The 25,834-nt window shown below is 39.1% G+C and overlaps 1 protein-coding gene across 1 annotated transcript; it reads right to left on the bottom strand.

Annotated features, from left to right (window-relative positions):
• Nucleotides 1-1,238: 1,238 nt before the first annotated feature.
• LOC147247696 (inactive pancreatic lipase-related protein 1-like) lies at nucleotides 1,239-25,204 on the bottom strand. Its single transcript, XM_086181352.1, has 16 exons — nucleotides 24,888-25,204; nucleotides 22,796-22,887; nucleotides 17,030-17,095; nucleotides 16,890-16,944; nucleotides 16,439-16,590; nucleotides 16,204-16,323; nucleotides 12,950-13,081; nucleotides 12,016-12,124; nucleotides 10,869-10,988; nucleotides 10,493-10,609; nucleotides 8,219-8,337; nucleotides 6,489-6,618; nucleotides 4,966-5,080; nucleotides 3,737-3,904; nucleotides 1,723-1,787; nucleotides 1,239-1,288 (listed from the first exon to the last, which is right to left on the bottom strand). Exons 2-16 carry the CDS (start codon nucleotides 22,808-22,810, stop codon nucleotides 1,239-1,241), a joined length of 1,533 nt encoding a protein of 510 aa, XP_086037478.1. The 5' UTR covers nucleotides 22,811-22,887; nucleotides 24,888-25,204.
• Between the last annotated feature and the right edge of the window lie 630 nt (nucleotides 25,205-25,834).

The following is a 25,834-nucleotide window of genomic DNA, read 5'->3' as shown; positions in this document are numbered from 1 at the left end:
CCTGAATCCCAGTACCGGGTGTTAGGGGCTGCAACATGACTTTCATTACTCCATCCTAAATCTCCTATTATTAGTCTATTTATTCTGTTGAATGTACTTATTTTAAAATAATGCATACTCTACATATTTATTTACATACTGCATAATTGTTTACTATGGTTGATATACATTGTTGCATAGTGTACATATTTCACTTGCATTTATTTCCTATTTTTCATTTAGTATAGTATATTTTTACATATTTTACATTCTTGAACACATTCCTTATTCCCTATTTTTACATTTTTTAACAAAGTTCTTTTTCTATTCTGTTGTACTACACTGGGAGCAACTGCAACTGACTTAATTTTCCCATGGAGAACAATGAAGTATTCTGATTCTGATTCTGAAGTTAATGGGAGAGACGTGGTGTTAGTGTGTATGTAGGTATAAAGTATATATGTCGTGTGTGTGTATACATTTTTACTGCTCCCTTTTTTAAATGTTACATTATGTACAGCAGTGCTTGTTGATTTTAGTGTGGGATTAAAATAATTGTGAATATATAAATGTTAAATTTACAATTCTATAAAAAGAATATTATGAGTAAAAAAATGGTTTGACACAACAGGTAATACTAAATGAACATGAGTCAAAAGAGTATGGCACCCCCATTTTAACACACACACACACACACACACACAAACACACACACATTACTAATTACTATTTAATGCCTGAGTGGTATGAAAATGTATGCATATTCGGCCCAAGTATGGGGTATGCTAACTTGGCTTGGAAGTAGAGTGACCGTCTTGCAACCAACGGGTGCATGGTTCAATCCTCATCTCCCCTGGTGACCACATCGAGGTATCCTTGAACAAGAGACTGAGGCCCTAATTTCTCCTGATGGCCTTGCAATGGACTAGCGACGCATCCAGGGTGTATCCTGCCTCTCGCTGAATGTCAGCTTGGCTACGATGGATAGATGGGCTTGTTTTTTTTTTAACCAAAATTATCAAATTCCTCAACAGGCCAAAAGTTGAAGCTGATAAGAAGTTGTGTCTGTCAATGTCTTTAAAAACAAAACAAAAAAAACTGGCCTTTTGAATCTTTAACCTAATAGTCTTTTCATTCACATATCATTGTGTGATCAATGTATAACAACTAAATCCAACAAAGGATCATCAAACACCACAAAGGATCCAATGAGAGATTAACCATCTTTATTGAAAGACTGTGTGCAACATTGGGGCTGGTCAAGCTTGGCATGGAGACACAGTCTGGATGGCATTCTCCACCACATTGGCTGTTCCACAGAAGAGAGTTCTACAAGAGAAGGACAGAAAAAAGATAAAGAGAAAGGAAGAGCTATAATATAATAATAATAACATGATGCAAATTTATGTTATATTTTGAGTGTCAGGGTTTAACTTAAGTGACAGATAGAACAGAATACCCATACTCACAGAACATATGTGCAGAGGAATGAGTCCTTGAAATCAAAAAGCCCTGACCAGTCAAAATGTATGAAAACAAATAATTCCTAAATTATTCCATAAATCTGGACGTGTGCTTCAGTTTTTTTCTCAAGCTAAATATTCATCCCAAACCACTTTAATAAAAGAAGTTATTAATTTAGGTAAAGTAATAATATTAGAGGGAAGGAATGACAAAGCTTTATGTGACAACCTGAAGAATGAGCTACATCTCATCCAAATCCCCCCTCCCTGCTGCCCTTACCACTAGAGGGCGGCAGTACCATGCTGTCCTCTAGTGGCCACCCAGTGTAACCATACTGGGGCCAGCTGCAGTTCAACAACAGAAAAACACAACACAGAGCAACCTTTTGCCGTCAAGTCCTTGAAGAAACCCTGTAGCTTATTATGCAGAACCAAAAACAGCCTGTGTTTTCTCGAGAAAAGGACCACTGGTAAATGACCACCAAGACAGAAGTGAAAAGGCAGAGATAGGAATTTCTGTTGGGAAGCTCAAATAGGCGATCAAGAATATTTTGAGCATGATTCCTAACTCAGAACAAATTGGGAATGCAATCTATCCAATCTTTATAGCAAATTAAAAAAATACATTTATTGAAAATAAAATGAAAAGCACTTTGTTTCCCCATACAATTTGTAACAGTGAATCTGACCTGTATTTTTCTCTTTTCCACCAAGACCTTACCTTCTCATCTTTTCTAAAACTGCAACTTTTCACATTCACACACACAAATTTCTAAAATAAACCACCACCAGATTTAAAATTGTAAGTCAACTAAAATCATCTTCATTGTGATTAAAATTTTTAGATGATGATTGTGCTTATTAAAAGATAACATACAAATGTATAACAAATTCAATTAAATGACTGATTTCTCATGTTCTGTCATATGCAGATATGCAAGAATGATTGCTGGGTAATGTGCATGTTGTTATCCAATGTCAGACAATATTCAGCAGCAAGTGATGGAGCTAGCAGTCATCCCATCCATCCATCCATCCATCTATCCATCCATCCATCCATCCATTCATCCATCCATCCATTTTCTACCGCTTATCGTGTTAATGGTTGCGGGAGGGGCTGGAGCCTACCCCAGTTGCCTTCAAGCAAGAGGTGAGGTACACCCTGGATGGGTCGCCAGTCCATCTCTGGGCCAACACATATCGACAGACAACCATTCACACTCACAGCCATGCCTACGGTCAATTTAGAGTATACAATTCGTCCCCAATTGCATGTCTTTGGATTGTGGGAGAAAGCTGGAGAACCCAGAGGGAACCCATGCAGGCACAGGGAGAACATGCAGACTCCACACAGAGAGGCCCCGTGCTCAAGCCAGGGCTCGAACCCAGAACCTTCTTGCTGTGAGGTGACAGTGCTAACAACTGCACCACCGTGCCACCACAGCAGTCATCCCTTACAGACATAAAAGCAGCATTAAGAAAAGACGTAAGAGAAACAAACAGGAGGAAAAGGCATGAAAACTCTCTACTTCTGTTTTTTCTGTTGCCACCCTCCACACAGCAAGTAATTTTAAATAAACTTTATTCCTACCTAGCAGTCACAGTAAGCTATTTTGTTAGTCATCTCAAGATAATCTTTCAGCACACGCCAGTGTACTTAATAGGACACAAGTTGGGGATGATGTCATTTGATTTAGCCCTCATCTATAAGATTGTGCCCATGTTTCATTGTTTTTCAAATTCAGGATTCAGGTTTTTATTTCACTGATGTGTGTGATTCCACTGCTTATGCCATAGTACTAAAACAATTGCTTTCATGACAGAGAACTTGCTATGATTTTCTATCCATAATGATAATTATAATCAATATCCTCCCCTGATGCTGGAGATAATCAATTCAGTTGTTATCTGATATGAGATATGAGTTTGTATGGAACATCTGCATACATTTCATGAGCGGAAGATGGTAGAACATTTCATCAATCCTGACCAAACATTTATGCTAAATCCTGCTCAGATTATGAAGAGAAGGTCACTTTTGCTCAGACTTAATTATTTTGTCTTCATGCTAAAATTAAAAATAACAGGCTTTAAATATAACAGGTTTTATATTAAAATATCCAAGGCTGCCTATTAAGCACATCTATATTTCTCCACCAAATTTATAGAAAATATGAAATAGAAACCATACAGTTAATAAATTATTCATTATTGCTGAGACAGTCTAATTACATCTCTGGCAGTTTATAAATTGGTTACAATCTTGCTAGTGTTTACAAAATAGGCAGACCTACATCTTTTTGTCTTTTCCTCTCATCACTTCCACCTTGGATGCACCATACTTGGGTTTCATTGGATTCAAGATGTGGTTGTTCCATCGAAACTTCACCTCTGTCACATTCCCCACATCAACCTCAGCATTTAACAGCAACTCGTAGGTCCGTCCAGGCCTCAGTGTACCTCTGGAGGAAGACACAACACAGCAGTGGTTTATGTCTGAACTATTCAGTTATCAGGACACTTCATCTTGGTTATGTTTTATTGCTGTAATGAAAAAACAAAAGAGCAAAAAGCCATTACCACTGACACAAACCTCGATTGAGATTGGTCTTTAATAGCAAACTTAATTTGGATCCACAGGTAAATCATTTAATCCTGCTTTCTGAAACTCTGTAAGAACTCACAAATGGTATCTTTTTCATCTGCAAAAACTTTCATCCATCCATTTAATACGGTAAATTATGCCCGTCAAGGCTGCTGTGAATATATACTGCTGTCATATACCGTCTTCACTAAGCTCCACTACTCACAATATGTTTATCATCTCTACCTCAATTATCTGTAAGTGACTTTATCCATCAATCCATCCATTTTCTACTGCTTATCGTGTTAAGTGTCACGGGGGGAGCCTATTCAGAGAGAGGTGGGGCACACCGTGGATGGGTCCCTAGGTCCCCGGTTGTAAGTGATTTTATCTTTTTTTAATAATCAGACTCCTTTAAAAAATGTTCAGAATTGACCTCAGATCAGATCACCTACCAGGCTGACACCAATTCCTACATCAAAGCTATGAAATACACATTTTCAAATTAGCTTTGTCAGGGATTTTCTCTAAATTAATCATATTTATTTTCCTTTGTAAATTATATATTATTTTCCTTTCCTTTCATGCTCTATTGTGGCATGATTGTACGAGTTCTACTTTTATTTACCAATTTTTCACTTATCTTTTTATTAATTTCTTGTTAAATACTTTGTAACTTGTTTCTTTAAAAAAAAAAAAAAAAACTTGGCTGCTAAAGTGAAACCATCAGAAAATCATAACAGGTACAGCAGGCTGCAGGAGTATTTTAGCTCTGATCATGAATTTACTTTTGAGCAACTGCCAAACTATCCATCCATCCATTTTCTACCGCTTATCCTGTTAAGGGTTGCAAGGGGCTGGAGCCTAACCCAGCTGTCTTCGGGTAAGAGGCAAGGTTCACCCTGGATGTGTACAACTAAAACTTATGATTGTTCTTACACATGAAGCTTGAACTCCTTGGTGCTTTCAATTTCGCCAGCCAGTACTACATACATTAAGCCAGGGTTAGGCCAAGAAGGACCATCCAAAGTGAGCTTTATGTAGTAGCTATACCCTGGAAATATACAAAAACAGCAGATTTTCAAGTTATTCCACCATATGCTGTATAGTGTCCAAACATCACTTTAACAGATAGAACACAGAGAGAAAACAAAAAAGAAGCACTCATTTTTTTAACTGAAACATTTTGAAGTCTGCACTAATATGTAACAGTTCCAGAAAGTAGCCACAGCCTTGCATACACAATTTGACTAAGCTTTTGTTTTCTCCTATGTGCTCTACATTTAATGACTACCATGCCTTAACTTAATCTATCTATCTATGAATCACTTAATAGTGATTCATAGATGGCTACATTTTTATATGTTCCTTGAGATCATTTATGGTAATCCATAGGTAGCCTAAAAAATTTAATTCTGGAAGCAGTTAAGATTTATATACCTGGAGGTCCAGACCCACACTTAAATTTCTGAGTTATACCCCAAGACTTACTGTTTTCAGAGCCTTAAAATATGGCTTTGTTTAAAAGGATGACAACACATTTGAATGCAGTCTCCCACTTGAATGGAGAATAGCACCAGTCCATAGATAAAAAGTTCACTTGGTTGAATTATGAAACACAATAAAACAAAAAAATCTATTTATTCTCTAGATCTAGATCAGGGGTTCCCAAAGTGTGGTCTGCGGACACAGAGTACATAAAGTTCTTCAAAAGGGTCCTCAGCAAAATTTGGATAAGTCTATTTTACTTATATGTGTCTGAATACATCAGACTGTTGATACATGTGATAATTATAACTATAAGTTAATACCATTTCCTATTGGGATTAAATACACTCTGGAGTAGAGATAATTTTAACTCTCTAATACCCCGTTCACACTGAAAAACGCATGTCAATGCGGGTTTTTGGACCTGCATTTGCTTGGTATTAGGGGCGCATTGAAGCTTCCAAAAAACCCGGCATACGTCATTGCGCTGACAACGTCATCATTACACATAAACGTGCACTGGAACACTGAGAGGTAAACACTCGACAACATGGACGTAGACAAGTCGAATGTTCGCGGGACATCAACACGAGGACTGATCTTACGGCAGAGGCCAAAACTTTATTGAGAGATGAGTGCTCTCAGCCCAGCCGAAGTTTTTTTCATTTATTTATTTTTTTCCGGAGCTTCTACGATTACAGCTTGACAGGCGACACAGTGACAAAATCAGGATGAGACAGGAAGGTCGCGTGAAACCTGAGACAACGCGGGTTGCCCTTTTCACTCTGCAGGGGAGCCGAGCCGCTAAACTCCCAGATCGCTTGGCAAGTTGGTCGATGTGGGTCGAAATGCCGAGTCGACCTTTGAAAGTGCCGAAAAACCCGCTTTGATCTGCATTTTTGGTGCAGTGTGAAAGGGGCTTAAATCTTACTTTAACTCAGGTAAATTGACTGTGTGGAGGACAGGGTACTTACGACCAAAGGGCTTTTCACTGCCTGTGTGGAGGAAGTACTTTGTCGTTGATGCACCATCAGTCAGAGTGAACCTGTCAGCATAGTGTCCCATAAGAGGACACTTGCTGTCTGCACATGGAAAACACTTGCCCTGTGAATATAAAGATATGTTGAGATGCGATAAGTGAGCTCAACCAATGATGGAGAGTCACCTCCTGTTTGTGAACATTAAGGGACAACCCTGATACATGTTTCTCCTGTTCTTCTTTAAAATGTTGCAGCCTGTCACCATACATATATGAGGATGGAGAACACCATTCGTTTTATAGTAAGTAACTGTGTGTGGGACACTGTGGCTGACAGCTATGGCTGCGTAACACCCCAGAGCATTTATAATGTGAACAACAAGGAGGTGTTGTCATCTCTCAACAGGGCCATAGTCATGAGGTCATACACAATGCTCCCAGTCTTCCTTTGATCGGGACATGTGTCCAAAGCAGGGATAAACTGTCATTAAAACCAACAGCTGCAGATACAACCCTCCCCATGGCGGACATGAGGGAAGCCCATTAACATCTCCCCTCCACTGCCACAAAAATCTATCTTACTGAATCAACTTCTAAAACCAAAGAAATTGTTCACAGCCATATCAATGTCACACAGCAGCAACAGGTGGCAGCCCCATAAACATGCTGTAGAGACATGGGCCCCTTCTCCTTATCCAGTCTCTTCTCTTGCTTTAAACAATCTGAATGCCCTGAACCACAGAACGCAAGATACCACCAACATCTAACATATTTAATATATACACAAGCTGCTCTGGACTCCATTTTACGTACAATTTCTGAGGACTTAAATGCTGCAACAAAGAATGATTTATATTATTTTGAATCTCATGATGCCTCATAGAGTTGTTTGATTTTCGCTAAGTGCACACCACACATTCACACGTTTTCCCCATATAATTCAATTATCCTGATTTGGGGTATTCCAAGACATTTAATTCTGGTTCTTTAGATTTATATCCAAGTATACTACATCACAAAATGAGTGTAAAAAAAACACATGTTCACTTTAAGTACCTATCCTCATTACCTTACCTGATTATTTATGCAATTCAATTTGGAGTCATGTTCCTGGCTATACCTAAAATCAATTAGACGGCAACAAATACCCCTTTGAAAGTCAAAAAATAAATTGAAAATATATAAACAATTTATATCTACTCCGAATGAAAAGGAAATTAATTACATAAATGACCTATGCAGGTCTTTTTTGCTCTGTTACACAATGTTTGGCACCCTGCTTCACGGTTAGCAAAGGTCACATCTCTTACAGTATCAGATGAAGGCAGCAGTACAGCCTCAAAGTAATAAACTACAGTTTGAGAGGAGGTGTTCTTCAGTCTCATCTCATTCAGTAAAAACTTAACAGCATCACCATGGCAACCTCTAACTGCTATGGTAGACTCCCAATTGATTCAGATCAGCTGATTACTTCTCTGCAAAATAAATATATTTTAACATTTAGCAACTCTGTGTCAACATTTTTACTACATACTGTATCTCTTCAACCAATTATTTCCTATGGCTTGTTCACAGCATGGAGAATTAGGTACACGCAATGGTAACTTAATCTGTAGGCAGATATGGCAGGTAACTGCACATACCCTGTATTACTTTAATGTCGCTACATTTAGGGCAGGATTTTTCATGTATTAATTAAATACTTCGTGAAAATAAAACACTTACATCTTCAAAACTGGCCACATCAGAACAGGGGTATCCAACAAAGCCTTGGGGTTTAACCATACTCTCACTGTAGTATTGGTAGGCTCGGAGATGGTTGCAGGCATCAAACTTTTTTGTACCTGGAAAAAGATAGGGAGGATATGGTCCAAAAAAGTGGCTGACCTTCATGACCTTCTGATCCAAGTCTATGCTTCTTTTTTTTTTTTTTTTTTTTTTTTTTAGAAATTACAAAAACCTTTGAACATTTAACAGAATAAATGAAAAAAATTATTGAGACATGATTTTTAAAATTATTCCCGATACAAGAAAAAGGGGCAAAAGTTTAGATATTTTACTGTGGCCATCCAGGTTTGAGTCTTGTTGAGGGAGGAGCATAGCGTTACTGAGAGACAGACATAGTAAGAGGTCTTGGCTTTTGTTGTTTTCTTTTCTAGTAAGTGCAAACACCAGACGTTCCAGGACCCCCAGCTATGTAGGTCTGGCTCCCACTCTTCCTCTCTTATCTATAGGATCAAAAGAGGCAGATTCAGCTGTGCCAACACAACCCCTCTTCCAGGCCCAGGCATGGCACCAATGTTTCCACTTGAGCCTTGCTACTCATCGGCACATTTCAAAAGAAGCTGTTGTAATCCATTGTAGAAAATATTTGCTCAGATAGGTACAGCAGGAATAACTCCAGCTGGAGTTTCTTTATGATTTTCCATTAGTACAACTCAAATAGAGGAGCTCTGCATTGTAAGTTTCATGGATGACAAAATAGGGTATAAGTCATTGTTATCGTGTTATGAATATGAAGATATATGATGAGTGGCCTTGACTGCACAAGACCAGGACTGTGTAGACTGTCAGGGTCAATTAATCATGTCCATTTCATGTTTTAAAACCAAACAATTGCTGCACTGTTCCTGCTGTTTTTATGTCATTTGCCAAAAAATGTTTACCGATTGATTATTGTGTCACAGTAATCTTTCCCATGGGAGGATTTAATGATTATGTTCTGTTTTATGTCATTGTAAAATTAAATTACCAATCAAAATATTATGATTCAGCAAACCACTAGGTTATGCAATAAATATCATTTTTACCAATAACTGATTAATTTTTGGTTGAGGTTCAATGTTACCAGTAATTTTATTTCTAAAATGTAATTTATTATTGACAGAAACATGATTCCATCAATATATGCAGTAAGCCAAATTTCATCAGGTCAGATCTATGCTGAATGAATTTGTAGATCCACTCATCACACAGGACACCTCCCTATCTTGCAAGTAACACAGAAATACTTCATTCATATGAAATGTCACCACTGACCATAATCCAGACTTCCATGTGTACCAAATACATTATACTGTACTTTTTAAGTATACTAGCAATAAGTTATTGTGGCTCAAATTTCAATTCTTCAACTTTCAGTTTTCTTTCCATTTGCAATGTTACATTTGAATCTTTATTGAACAGAACTGTCAACACTGCAATAATATTTTTTATATCATTCTATCATTTACTCAGTTTTCTTGATTGAAATTGGCTGCTTGACCCGAGACTAGCCAATCAGTCCTGCTCATAAGACTTGGTTCAAAAGAAAAGCTGCTGATAGTTGCAGTTACTCAGTTCATGACTGGATCACTTGAAGTATTGAAATAACTGTAAGAATCTTGCTAACTTTATTGACCCAACATTGACAGCTGTAGAAGACTTTTTGGGAGAAGACTATGAACATCCATTAAGTTGAATATAGTTAAATTTTTTTAGTTTAATTTTTACAACATTTGTTAAGGCACATGGAATGTTTTACTCTTTTATTGTTTTTGTGTTTTGATTGCATGAGAGTTCAGTGTTTTTTGGTTTTACAAGTGTTCATTTGTGTATGTGCAATTGGTTTTTATGTGAGCATCTTGGTATGTAACAAGCCATCCCTGTAAACCACAGAGATGATGACAATGGTTTCTCTCCATGCTGCATGCATTGAAGGCTGTTGATTCATCACACCAACCCTGCTTCTTTTTTAATAGAACAAGCAATTTTTAACATTTTTGAGACATTTCTACTTTACAACTCGGTATAAAGGGGACCAACATCTACATTGCTGAGTTTTTTTTTTTTTGGACAGACTGTGTGTGTGTGAATGCGTGCCTGCGTGCATGCATGCGTTTGTGTGTGCAAACTGCAGTTGTTCAACTGCAGTTTGCGAGTGTATTATAGAGTGTGACAGCATCATTGTTATTCCATTTCATGTTATAAAATGTGTTAAGTGAGTCTCAATTATCTCACCCTGCCAGATGTCATCTAGTTCAGTTGGACGGCCTTTGTTGGCCTGACAACCTGGCATCAGTTCTCCACCATTGGGGTAGAAGTCAATGTGGCCTATGGGTTGTGACATTCCCAGACCTGGAATGATAAACCACATGTAATCAAAGATATGAGTGTTCCACATTTAACCAAAATTTCCTGGATGATCCTGCCTTATCCCCCCCCCCCCCTTTTTTTAATTGTGTCACTATCTCAGGAAACAGAAACTGAAAATAAAAGTGGGGACAATTCACTCTGCTTTTAAAACTATTACTGAGGTATATGGCTGCCACACATTCATTTTTTGATAAAAGATTGCATTCCCATTTTGAATGTGTTCACCAACAGTAAAATGTACCTAGTTTGGTGTCAAAAGGGAGTCCATCAGTGTGAATGACATCCACAAAGGTAGCATCACTCTTGTCCAGACAGACGGAAGCATTAGTGTTCTTGAAATAGGGTTCAACGGGGTCCAGTCCTGTGAAGACATAGAAAGATATGCCACCATGGTAGGATGCTGTACCAGTTGATTAAGCATCCTATTTTCATTTTTATGTCAACATTAAATTGCCAAATATCAAATCATTAGAATATATTGTCCTACTTGGTGTTGTTACCCAAAGGTGAATTTTCATGTCAGATTGGGGTGCCACTTTTCTTCACAAATGCCAATTCATATAAAGCAAAGCCAAAGTTGCACTATAACCAGAAGCTGTGGCAAAAGCTATTGAGTATGTTGCAAATAATATTGAGAAGGAATAATAAAACCTGCATTAAGGTGGTGAGATATAACATTTATGCAGCTTCAGAATGGAAGTTGGGGCAAACATTTTCAAAGGAAATTTTTATAAAGTAGAGTAATCCATACATTCATTTTCTACCGCTTATTCTGTTAAAGTTCGTGAGGTGGCTCAAGCCTGTCTCAGCTGCCTTCAGGCAAGAGGCGGGGTACATCCTGAATGGGTCGCCAGTCCATCGCAGGGCGAACACATATAGACAACCATTCGCTCTCACTCTATGGTCAATTTAGAGTATTCAATTAGCCTAGTCCCCTCTTACATGTCTTTGGGCTGTGGGAGGAAGCCAGGGTACCTGGAGAGAACCCACGCAGGCACAGATAAAACATGCAAACTCCACACAGAAAGATCGCGTGCTTGAGCCGCGGCTCGAACCAAGAACCTTTTTGCTGTGAAACGAGAGTGCTAACCACTGCGCTATCATGCTGCCCATGTAAAGTAATAATTTTAAAATATGGTGTATATATGGTGTGTATGTGTATGTATCTCTCTCTGTCTCTGTCTCTGTCTCTCTCTCTCTCTCTATATATATATATACTGTATATATATATATATATATATATATATATATATATATATATATATATATACAGTATATACATACATACATACATACATCTGTGAGAGTGTGTGTGTGTGTGTGTGTGTGTGTGTGTGTGTGTGTGTGTGTGTGTGTGTGTGTGTGTATGAATAGAGTGGCACGTTCACCTGTGATGCGTGCAAGGCCACCGATGCGGCTGCTGGCATCCCCAGCAGTGTGAGCACCAAGGCTGTGACCGATAATATGGAACTTATCGGCCTTCTGCTTGTAATGGGCCTGGATAATACAATACATACTGTATGTTAAACCCAAAAATAGATTATATGCCCTGTGTACATGAATAATGGGCTAATGCTCGAATAAGTTTTCACCTCAGATATACTACAATACTTTTGTTTATTGTGTATTTCAAAATCCTATGTGACCTCTGCAATTACACTGGTAGCCAGCTGGAAGCAGTAACATGAAAATTTGAGACTAGAGGATTTTAAAAGGTGAAAGGTACTAAAAGGTACCTGTCACTCAAATTTGTAAATATATAGGTAGATTTTAACTCTTGCATTCATAACCTATCTAGTGTTTTTTTCTTTTCTTGGGAGTCCCTTATGAATAAAATGTGTCTATATTGCAGAATGGGAAGTGTGGAATCCAACATTTCTATGTGTTATTCAGTAAATCATAAAGGGCATCTACATCACAGTTATACAATAGTAAATGTAAGATGAGCAAATAACCGATTGTTCTCTCTCTGTGTCAAGTGCAGTGACAGTCAAGTATTTTGACCTGTAAAATGGAGCAGGGCTACCTTTGTCACATATTGTTAATTAGGTGAGAGTTGTTCACTAGAACACATTTCAGAGGAATATTAGAAACAATAGTTTGAATATAAACTATGCATTTTGGTCGTTTGGATATTGTTAATCTTTCTTGCAACATAAACCACTGGTATGTAAAACATGGTGTCTTATCTATTACCATATCTTCAACTGCCTAGCTAATTTAAAAGTTTAAAAAAATAAAAATACAGAAAAGTTCCCAAGAAAGAATAGACACTGGACATAACCTGTGCTGTAGTTACTTGAAGTGAAATGATGTATTTACCATGAGAAATGTGATCATGGATGCCACCTGGGCAGCCACCACTCTGGCATTATTGGCAGCTTGAGCATACTGAGTTTGCACACCTTTCTTCCACTCAACAGCAATGCAGTTCACGTTCTCCCTCAGTGTGACCTAGTCACAGGAGCAACATTGTCAGATTTATTACATTCATTTAGGTTTTTTAAAAAGTCCCATTTATAATATAACACACACACACACACACACACACACACACACACACACACACACACACACACCCTGGTCTTCCCTGAGTGCCCCCTCCCCTCCCTGTGTGTGTTTCCTCCTTCCTCCTCAGGGGCGGGTCCCAACGCTGGCTGCTGCTGACTGGCACACCTGCTACTCATGAACTCATCACTCTCCAGCTTAAATGCTCCAGTTCTCCAGCCACTCACCACCGGATCTTTACAGTCTACCATGTGGTAACTGTGTCCGGCTTTTCAAATGTTGTTTGACTACCTGCTTCCTCTGGTTTTTTTGATCATCTGTGTTCCTGTCTCACGTTTCCACTCTGCTCTCCTGCCCTACTAGTATTTCCGGCCGTGCCAGTCAGCTGTCTCAAGGACCCGCTCCCACCCTGACCTCAATCCTCACTGTGCCTTCATCCTGGACCTCCTCCTCTGTCTCTCCCCACCGTCACTTGTCCTGCAGGACCTCCAGCAGCACCGTCCTCCCTCCACCATTCACCCCCCAGTATTCAAATAAATTGTGTTTCTGAGCTAACCCTGTGTCTGCTTCCTTGGTCCACCCGCCACCTGTTGCGACACACACACACACACATATATATATATATATATATATAGATATTAGTGATCATGAAAAGAATATTTAAACTGAACCAGCCCTCAAACACTGCAGATGTCAAAAGGAGAAACAGGTATGGTATTACTGCTGTCAATTAACACAGCTCTGAATTACTGGCTATAAATTACATGGATAAAATTTTATTTCCATGCAGTATAGTATGTGGGAATGGAGAAACATATTGAACATACTGCATATGTCTGATGAGCTCCCATCCTGTTGCAAGGAATTTGCACAACATAAGTGAACAATGAATGTTAATCAATACATTTACTGTAAATTGCCTAATGTAGATGGTATCCATCTTCTGCTTATTCCTTACTAGTAAGGGTCACAGGGGGGCTGGAGCCTATCACAGGTCACCAATCCATTGCAGGGCCAACATACAGAGACAAACAACCATTCACACCTATGGTCAATTTAGAGTATCAATCAGCCTAGTCCCCAAATTACATGTCTTTGGACAGTAGGAGGAAGCCAGAGTACCAAGAGAGAACCCACGCAGGCATGGGGAGAACATGCAAACTCCACACAGAAAGACCCCTCACCAGAGCCGGGACTTGAACCCGAAACTTTCTTGCTGTGAGGCCACAGTGATAACCACTGCACCACCGTGCAGCCCATGCAGACAGTATATTTTGGTCAATAATGACGTGATATCAGAACGGTTTTTCATAAGGTTGTTGTTCATAGAGCCCAGGAACCAAATGTATCGCTACAAATTTTCTTTGACAACTTGGATCACATTTTATTTATATATTTTATTACACATTGGCTGAACATGTTGAAAATGCACAAAAAACCCAAAACTTTCAGGTATGATGAAAATGTAGGCAAAAATTAGTAAATAACTGCTTTTAGCTCGAAATGTGTACGAGTCATCAAGGTCTTGTATTTTTCTCACAAAAATTGGGAGTGATCATATCAAATTATAGAAACTGTCATTTCCTGGTGCCAGCAGGTGGAGCTGTAACTATAGCTGATATGACATGAGGGGGTAGACAGCCGAATAGATAGATAGATAGATAGATAGATAGATAGATAGATAGATAGATAGATAGATAGATAGATAGATAGATAGATAGATAGATAGATAGATCGATCGATCGATCGATCGATAGATATTATTATAATATGATATAATATATTCTATTATATTAGATTAGATTACATTGGATTAGATTAGATTAGATTATAGGCGGCATGGTGGTGCAGTGGTTAGCACTGTCACTTCACAGCAAGAAGGATCCATGTTCAAGTCCCAGCTCGGGCATGGGATCTTTCTGTGTGCAGTCTGCATGATCTGCATGTGTTCTCTGTGTGCATGCCCTTTGCCGAAGAGGGTAGCCAGCAGCCTAGTTCTTTGATTTTGCCCTCTGTTTTGTTTTCTTTCTCTTTTTTTCGTTCCGTGAAAGCAGAACACGTGCGGTTTTAACCAATCAAAACTAACAATGCTGGTAACGTGACCCACGTGTCCGTCTGTCAGCCAACCAGAAACGCTTCGCATGCGGAGATGCGCTCATGGGCACGACTCCATGTCAAGGCGGTTTCACACTGAACGAGCAAGGCGCAGGCTGCGCGGGGTAAGTCCATTCATTGTGAATGTGGGCGCGCTGTGACGTCACATGAGCGCAAACCAAGCCCAGAAACTCGGCAGTGCTGCGCGTGCTTGCGCCCCACCCCGCACAGCGCGCCATGTCTGCCGCATTCAGTGTGAAACCGCCTTCAGAGGTCGTTTTCTTTATTTAATATGGGATATTGACAGCTCCCTTCTCCTCCTTTTTTTAATGGAACTCCGTTCCGGCCGTGAATATTTTACCGGAACTGCGTTTCAGCCCGTTCTGGCTTACTTTCACCCCTGGGACTAGGCTAATTGGATACTGTAAATCAGGGGTAGGCAACCATGTGCCATGGACAGCCCTGTGTATGCAGGCTTTCCTTCCAATCAAACACTTTAACAGGTGATTCCACTGATTAATACTCTTATGTGGTTGAAGGTGTTTTAATTTGTGGAATTACCTGTTAAAGTGTTTGGTTGGAAGGAAAACCTGCATACACAGGGCTGTCCATGGTACATGGTTGCCTACCCTGCTCTAAATTGATTGTAGGTATGAATGTGGGTGTGAATGGTTGTTTGTCTATATATGCTGGCCCTGCGATGAACTGGCAACCTGTCCATGGTGTACCCCACCTCTCGCCCGTAGCTGCTGGGATAGGCTCCAGCCCCCCGCGACCCTTAACAGGAATAAGTGGAAGATAATGAATGGATGGATGGATGGATATTGTATTATATGATTAAATCCTTTGGTATATGCACCATGTGAACATGACATAAATGTTAATTAATTACCCTTTACTCTAACCCATGAAAACAATTAACATGCAGTTGGCATGAAGATTTTGGGGCCGTATGCAGAGCATGGGATAGTTACCTTACACATCTCTTGTGGCCAGTCCTCATCTCCTTCTTCAAGATAGCCAGGAATGATGAATCGAGTCTTCCTCATTCCATTGTAGTTTGATGCCTGGATGGTTTTGTCAGTCTTGATCTCCTGAGAGTTTAAAGAGTAATTGTGAATGCATCCCTGTTTGATAATCGGTTTCCAAATAAAATGTACAGGCTATGTATGTGACTCATCTTTCATTAAAAAAAAATCTCTGTCTTGCCTGATAGTATCGGTTCTTTTGGGTGAAGAGGAGGAAGCGGGTGCCGATCTCGTCAGGGTGCCAAGGCAAGTTAGAAGCGGGTCTCTGGGAAGTGCCCCCCCAGGGAGGCAGGTCATTAAAGCAACCCAGTTCATTAAAACAGACCTCAGCCGCTGTGGGCATAGAGGAAGCAAAATTGAGTTTAATGTGCTTGTTATAAATATACATGCCACTCAGCTTACTTTCTACATTTATACAACTACCCTCATTATTCCTGGCCTTGGTTACATCATTCTACTAACCACACTTTAAACCACTCTGTTTGTCAATGCTTAGAATCAAACAAGACTCACCTGCACTGATCAAAGACAACCAGGTGCAATAACCAACAGCTGGGTATGCAGATATAATGTCTTAACGTTACATAGTCTAACTCTCTCTGTGCGATTTGATATTTCATAAGACTACTTACCATACAATGTGCCAATGAGGACACATAAAAGACCCAAACTCTGCAAAGGGGACATCTGTTGAACATAATATGCTATGAGAATTTTTTCATTTTTTAAGAGGTGAATCAAGGCTACAAATGCGATCATGGAGTGTACTTACCTCAAAGTCTGACACGTGGAGAGAGGCTTCACTTCTGGACTGCTTTAAATACTGAAACCAGATGCCCTTTTGCACACAAGGGAGTGGGAAACATGCAGGTGACAGCCAGAAAGGCTTGGGCAGGTGTCAAAGAATACACAATTTATGAGTGACTCCAAATGTCAATACATGTGTATAACAGAAGACTCTAGATAAACACATGATACGTAAAGTAGATATATCTTCAGTGTTCATGTTTTCACAATCACAAGCCAATGTTGTGTCAGCAGTTTTTTTTTTTTAAATAATCTACAGTGTTTAAGCCAGTATATGTGTGCAGAGCAGAAAGGCAGTCTTGATCAAAATGCAGCTCATATCACCGCTCAAAACTTGAAAGCACATGACCCAGAAACATACAATGACAGTAACAAAGATAACTTATCATTGAACAGAACAAAAATGTAACAAGTTAAACTTAAGTAGCATGTGAAGAAATCAGGCATAGAACATACACAAGGGACAACAAAACCAGATACCATGGAGATCCTCTTACTCTAGGGGTTAGACATACAGGCCTGTAGCATGCCCTTTGAAGGCAACACACAGTCACCCACTTGTCAAGTATACAGTGAAGGATGGCTCATCTAACAGGTCAGTTACTCCACAACTCAGTAGACCAGTCCAGATGTTAACAAACCACTGGACCTGATCAATTTTAGGAACTGCAAACTTGAAATCTTTGTGAGTGACATCCATGCCCCAACAATCAACCCTCTAAAATCATATGAAATGTTTATTCTTAAATTTAAAATACAAAATCAACAAAATCTACATGTAACACATGATGTTAATTGCTCAATTGTACCATACAGTACATATATGTCATTTTGTTTCTTGGCTCATTTTTAACAGATGACGTTAAGAAAAAATCAAGCCAGAGTACCTGGAGAAAACCCACGCAGGTATAGGGAGAACATGCAAACAAGATGAATGGATGATGCTGAGACAAAAAAAACTTTGATTTTACTGAAGGCAGTGCTGTTAATTGTCGAATTTTTACTGTTGTGAACATGTTTTTGAAAGAGAATTGAACAGAATTCTTGAAACTGAATTTGAAACTGGACCTTGGCTAAATTCATCCTCCATTCATTCATCCATTGTCTTCCACTTATCCCGTAACAGGTCGGGGGGGGGGGGGGCGCTGGAGCCTATCCCAGCATCTTTCGAGTGTGAGATGAATGAGACGCTAGTCCATCGCAGGGCCAACACATATAGACAGACAACCTTTCACACTCATAGCCACACCTACGATTAATCTAGAGTATCCAATTAGCATATCATTTGCATATCTTTGGAATGTCCTAGGAAGCCAGAGTGCCAGGAGAGAACCCACTCAGGCACAGGGAGAAAATGCACACTCTACTCAGAAAGACCCCGTGCTCGAGCCGGGGCTCAAACCCTGGACCTTTTTGCTGTGAGGTGATAATGCTAACCACTGCACCACTGTGCCGCCATCACTGTTTAAATCTTTTATTATGTTCCTGTGTTAAAAATTGATAATTGAACATTGTGTGTCCAGGGGAACCCTGGATAAAGCTTCATGTCGTTGAAGACTCTCGGTCATCCAGGACATGGTAAGTTGGGTGTAGGCAACTGGACTTCTTTTGGGTGTAGAAGACATTTCACCTCTTAACCAAGAGGCTTCTTCAGTTCTGAAGGAAGCCGAGGAAATCCAGGTATATAACCACTAGGGGATCACGTGAGGGGTTGGCCAGAGTGTTGTTTGTACCCAAGTCAGCCTATGAGTCAACTGAAACACAAAGGACCAGATGAGTAGCTCGCCAAGAGCCATTAACCCCCAGATTGAGACTGGGGTCATCAGGGTTTTGATTGGGATACTGGTTAAATCTCCTGGTGAGGGATTTCAAAGGAGCACTGTAGGTGGCTGATGAGCCATAGGCCCCACCTCTGTTCAGCAAGGGTCTCTCAACATGAACATAGATGGCCTCCTTGACACCTCTCTCAAACTATCTGTCTTCTCTGTCTAGAATGTGAACGTTGGTGTCCTCAAATGAATGGCCCCTTTCAGTTGCACCTGGCATGGCATCACTTATCAGCCAGTCCATTGCAGGACAGTCAGGACCAATTAGGGGCTCAGTATGTTGCTCAAGGATACTTCGACATAGTCACCGGAGGAGATGAGGATGGAACCAGCGACCCTTCGGTTGCTAGATGGCCACTCTACCGCTGAGCCATGCTGCCCCCAAAAACAACAACAACCAAACACAACTCAAAAGTAACCTGCCCTTTCTGTAAAGAAATACAAATGTAAATAAATAACAAATGAACTAAAAAAAACCTCCCAACTCAGGAAAACAGGAGAAAGCTTAAAAGGCTTCATAAAGCCTTCTTGATCAGAATAAAAAAAACTCTTCTCTCTCACTCACTGCTTCTATTTTTTGCAAATATATATAAGATGATGACTTTAAAACCCAGTTAAAAAAAAAAAGATCAGATCTGTCAACATTTTACGTTTTACCACATTACTCCCTCAAAGTTTAATATAATGAAGAGCTAGAACGTATGTAACTCAGAAGGAGGAGAGAGCGCTGAGGGTTTAAAGGGCCTGCTGCCCTCCCTCTAACCAATCCCATGACAGCAGTCAGCTAGACTGGCAGCTGAATTAAAATAATCTACTGCTTGGAAAGTACAGCTACTTTTTCCATTAATTATGTCTCAGTGGCCTGCGCTCATTAGTCAAATACTTGTTTACATCATATTCAGCCTTTACAAAAGTTTAATTAACTTTAGTTTTAATCTTTGCATTTTTTAATTGAATGTTTGTATTATCATTGTAAATGATAAATTGTTAATACGTAACAGTTATATACAGTCAGGCAGGGACCAGGTGTGTGTGTGAGTGTGTGTGTGGGGGGGAGCATGACATTTTTTCAAGTTATACGGGGGGGGGGGGGGCTTGTGTGAAAAAATTGAAAAAAGACTGCTCTATGTACTTGGGATGGTTCTTGATTTTCAAATAGTCATCTACTCAAAAACAAACAAAACAAAAACAAAAATTGTGTGACTATTCATGACTTGTCTTTATAATGACTGTTGTTTTTTGGTTTGGTGCAGTTATGCTATTTTCCAAAAGAGGGCAGTATAGAATTTGCTATAAGAAAGTGAGACAACAGACATTGAAGGGAAACATGAGAGATTTCAGGAGCAGGAGTGGCAAGATGACGGTACCCAGTTACAGTGTTTGTTCACTAGGAGGTTGATGCGTTTAATGGAGCGCAACTGAGACAGGACAGTTCATCTTAAAGAAGAATAAACCAAAACAACAGGACAAGACAGCAACATTTTGATAAACAGCTGACAGTGTTGGCACAAGCGCAATAATTTCCTCTGTCCTATTGTCTGTGCTCACACTTGTCAGTGCTCATACGTGCTAAAGCTGTTCTCAGGTAGTTTTCTCTTTATGTTGTAAGACATCCAAAAGGTACAGATTTGAAATGGCAACGAAACATGGCTCTACTCATTAATGCACCTTGTTAACCATCATTATAGGCTTTTTCATCCACATTACAGAGCACAGAATTCAGTTGCATTCACAAGAAAAACAATCCTTCTCTCTGACTTATGCAGTTTTTTCCAAATTGCAGCTCACATTTATATAGCTGGAGTGTAGCTTAGTTTAGCTTAGTTGATTGTTGCTGCATGGCTATGGGTGTGGCAGGGGATGTGTGCATTTGAAGAATTGTTGAAGATACTCACTAATTAGCAAATAGCATTTAGAGTACTCACTAATAACTGAATAGTATTTCTGCTCTAAATGCCTATCTATAGTGAAAGCAGAAAAAGCAGTTCTTGTGAAATGTATTGGAGCAATGAACAGATGACTGCATCTGCATGAAAAAAAGTCTTACAGTTTGAAGAGTGTCATGGCACCCCCGCAACCCTTAACTGATAAGTGCTACAGAAAATGGATGGATGGATGAATTATTACTAGACAAATATGACTGATTGGCACCTTTTCAAGTCATGTTTTTGGAAGAAAAGAAAGCCTTCCCTTGGACTGTGAGGTTGTTAATACTTGTGTTCAATGACTTTATTATCAGGAGGAACATCTATAATTTTTTACGACGATAGGATGGACTGAAACTTGGTGAAAAACATTACATTGTAGTTTGGTTCAGTTTAGTCATAAATCATTTCTGTCTTCAAGATGTCTAACAGCAGCAAAACTTCTGTTAAAAGCAGTTCATATTTCTTTTCATTAACCCTTCCCATGGTTCATCTGCTTAAAAAAATACTTGGAGGCTGAATTGTTGAAGTAGTGTGTATAGTTGTCAGAAATAACTTTTCCTATTGTAAAGTGATTCCTAAATTGTCTGAACATATGCCACTGGAAGAGACGTTTTGGATGATCTTGCTCTAACTCAGTTAAAAAGACTTTTACTCTATTTTTCTTAAAACAAGAATATTTATCAATAATTGAATTGAAACATTTACAAAATGAAAAAGTTCTGCATCAGGAACATCAGATATGGTACAAATCATGTAGAAAAGTTTGATCATTAAGATTTTCAGATTCCTCAGTTTTTATGGGAGATAGGTCTCTTTTTTGTGGTCAGTCTATTGTTTTTCCCCAACAAAACAAAACATTAATAGCATCATGTGGCAATATAATAGATAAGAGACAAGCATACAGCACAGCTCATGTTATCCAGGTATATAGAGTGGGCAACACATACTTAGAATTAACAAAAAGGAAAATAGCAATAAACAGGAAAGAAAACAACAAAAACATGACGGGAAGACATTATTGGAAGATACAACTCAGAACTCATTGATTCTCAGGAATATGAGCCATTACCAAAATCCACTCATATTGTCAGGGTCCATTCATAAAGAAGATCAATTTTCCTCACTTTGCTTAATAATTCTCCTCCGTGTTTGATTAAAGAGACTGAAAGGGAGAGATTTTTTAAAACTTAAATCTCTGATGAAAGTTATGAAACAATGATAATTTCAATATTCCACTGTGGATGATTTTTTCAGTTTATTATACAAACTAATGTTAAGCAGGCAGGGATTTTTCAGATTTTAAGTACTATCTCTGAGCTTAAAAATGGTAACGGCTGTTAAGTCAATTTAGCCATGAATTATTGTGGTATTTATTATGAAGCTCCAATTCAAAAAAAAAAAAAATCAATGAATAAATGCTGGCCAGTAGAGGGTTTTTTAAGAGTCGGCAGTTTTTCTGTATAAGAAATTTGTTTTCAGCTGTCAAACCTGATGAATCAAGTTATGAATGCTTAAAACACTAAATGAGGCACTGAGTCACTTTCTGCAAGTGGAGCAGTAGTTCAGAAACACTGAGCTAAATCAGAGTGGGCAGATTGGGTAAAAAGGACAGCAGGGGCCAATCTTTGCCAGATGATGCAGTCAAGAGTGTTGCAGTTTTTTCTGTGAAGTGTTCTGGGATTTGGAGCAGGGTTAATCCCATGTGAAAACAGCCCTGCCTGCACTCTCTGCTCCTCTAGGCTCCTGGATAAATATCAGCCAATTAGTGGTGTCTGGGATAGGTTTTAGACAAGAGCTACAGTGTGTGTGTGTGTGTGTGTGTGTGTGTGTGTGTGTGTGTGTGTGTGTGTGTGTGTGTGTGTGTGTGTGTGTGTGTGTGTGTGTACTAGAGTCTGATTGCATGATTGAGTGTGACAGTATCATTAAGATTCCATTTCATCTAATAAAATGTGTTAAGGGAGTCTAATTTTATCTCACCCTGCCAGATGTCATCTAGTTTGTTGTAGCCTTTGGCCAGCATCCACTGGGATAGAAGTCAATGTGGCCCATGGGTTGTGACATCCCCACACCTGAAATGATAAATCCATAGAGTCAAAGATATGACTGTTCCATTTTTCACCAAAATTTTATGGAGAATTTTTATGAAATAAAAATGTTCTTAATTTTATTTTTCGTCAGTTGTTTTGGAAGGGAATTATTGGGATTTCTGATCCCTAATATGTTTATGTAGAGTTTATGATTAGAATGATAGACAACAAATGGCAGATAAGCCTTTCCTACATAAATGCATAATTTCTATTTCTATATTATTCTTGAAAAAATAAATTTGTTAGGTTGTTTTTTCTCCTATTCCAATTTCTCACATGACCATGAATTTCTTTTTCACACTTTGCTATCTGGCCTCTGCTTCTCTGTGCATTGTAACAAGATATTTAGAGGTAAAACAATCACTGACTTTGATAATTTAGTTTTGATGATGTGAATAATCTCTCTGGATTCATTTACTAATTTTATTTGTTTAAAATAATCATGACATTGTTTAGATTGCTATATGGTAAGTGTAAATAGAAGAATGCATAAAAACAGCTACTTGAAATATTACTAAGCTAATTTCACCTATTTTCTTTTATGCACATGAAAATGATCTTTCCTATTTTAAATCCAGACAGCAATTGATTCCAGGTTATATTTTATTTGAAGACTACTTTGTCCCAGTCTTCTGTTCTTGATTGTTCAGATCAACTGTCTAAAGTAAAAAATAACTAAATAAAATTGACTTTTTTTTTTTAAATTATAGCTATATTAAAGATTGGCATTTCCTTAGTATTGGGTGGGACAACATCATAGAAGCCAGATACAGTAAAAAAAATTTAAAAAGAACATATATATATGTGTGTGTGTGTGTGTGTGTGTGTGTGTGTGTGTGTGTGTGTGTGTGTGTATACAATTACTAACTGTAAGTCTATTTTAGCTCCAACTGTTTACAATTAATGTATTTTGGTATGAAAACCTGCATTATGTATCATGAATACAACTCTTGAATTTATGACAAACAGAGCTCATCAAAAATTCATCAATTTATTGTGATTAAAATTTTTTGATAGACCACATATGAGCAGCCATGCAGCAGTAATGACACAAGTCGTATCGTTTGAATAGCTCATTGGCAAGTTATTTTCAATATTCTCTCCTTCCTCTTACAGAGCCAGAAATGCTGGTTAATTTCTTCAGTCATTCAGTTTGTATCAGAGTAATTAGTGGAGGCTTATCATTCAAATCAACATCTCTTCAGCTTTGAATGGAGGTTCTACCTTTTTCTTACCTGCTGTGACAGTGAATTATGATACTGAAGGTCCACTGAGGATGGCTTCTTTCATTCACTGAGCAAGAGCTGTGCATAGTCAGATTTGACTGAATTTAACTCAATTCAGCTACACTGGAACTAAAAACTCTGTATAAATCTCCAGAGGTACAGTTTACCCCAGGTCCAAGTTTCATGCCATGATATATTAATCATGCATTTTTTTAATACCCCCACTAATAACTGTTAAAATGAAATACTACATAATGATATGAACTACGTGTGCTGCCTGTCTGCAAAATGTGTGTCCACCTGTACACTTGCAGGATATACTCAAAGAATTTCCATTTGAGCATGTGGCATTCATTTTGGAATCCTTTATTAGGATGGTGGGACAGTTTTAATGCAAACGGGAAATTACATGCAAGACAGCACAAGCTGGAGGGGCTAGGAAGAGAGGACAGAAAAGCTTGGTAGTTTGGGTTTGTACTGTTGAGGCTTACCAGAAGAATGTTAATCCCCCTAATGTATTACAGTTGGAGGATGAGTAGGACCACAGGCTGAACTGCGCCCTCAGGGCAGGAGGAGGAGAGCAAAGAGGGGAGGAGCAGAGTAGAGGACAAAGCTGAGAAGGTGAGAGAGAAAATGGAGGAGAGCTCACAATACACATTTACTTCACTAGTAATTAGAAACTCTGTGTGTGTGTGTGTGTGTGTGTGTGTGTGTGTGTGTGTGTGTGTGTGTGTGTGTGTGTGTGTGTGTACACACCTGGTTTTTATTACCTGTTGGAAAACTTTTCTGGTATAAATACTAACTTTATCAGAACCCTAGTCCTCCTGGGGATCTAAGACCAGTCACATGCAGCACACCATCATGTCTGAGTTGATGGTTAAAGTTAGGTTCTTAATTACGGAAACACATTGCATTCATTGGAAGAAAAAAAAATCAGACACCTTATCTTGAAATTACGAGATAAGGATCTCTACGAGATAAGGAAAGGTGCCACATTGGCCACTGCTTCACTCAGAACCACTAACTGCACATCCATAAATGTAATGATGCAATGCGCTTCCGTATGTCTCAAACTAAGAAGGTAGTAACTGCGGAAGCGCTATCATTGCCGTTCAAGAGCCGACATGCCGTCTCCTTGCTATCGCGCTCGCGTTACGTCGTGACGCAAAGCCCGCGCGCACGGTGGAGCTACGACGAAAGACTTACGTAAAGGGCGACGTGAATACCAAACCGCGTGGGATAGGCTCGAGAGAACGCGCTGATTTCTTTCAGACAGCACTTTATTTTATCTCGTAATTATGAGACATTTTCTCGTAATTACGAGTTATTACGAGATAAGGTGTCTATTTTTTTAACCAGTTAATGCAAAGCGCTTCTGTATACTGAATTGAGGTAAGGTTAATGTTAAGGTTAGGCATCTGCAAAATTGTGTGTGTGTGTGTGGGGGGGGGGGGGGGGGAGGCGGGCATGTCATAGGGACGATACACTGAGCTAGTACAACCTTTTAGGCAACTTCACTTTCTTGAGTCTAAATTTCAACTAACTGCCTTCTGTGCCGTCAACTGGCTCCTTTCAATGTAAAGGAGCAGTGGCTCTACCCCAAGCCCTTCGTGGATGACTGAAATAAAGCAAAATACCGCAGGATACCTTTGTTTGTGTTCCATTTCTGACTAGCATTGAGCTTAGACCACAATGTATGTCTG

This window comes from Aulostomus chinensis, chromosome 16, assembly GCF_037954235.1.
Source record: "Aulostomus chinensis isolate RoL2024-O1b breed Wild chromosome 16, RoL_Achi_v1.0, whole genome shotgun sequence".
Lineage (NCBI taxonomy): Eukaryota > Metazoa > Chordata > Actinopteri > Syngnathiformes > Aulostomidae > Aulostomus > Aulostomus chinensis.
Note: the sequence above shows the minus strand (reverse complement) of the source record. Positions and strands in the feature narration are given on the sequence as shown.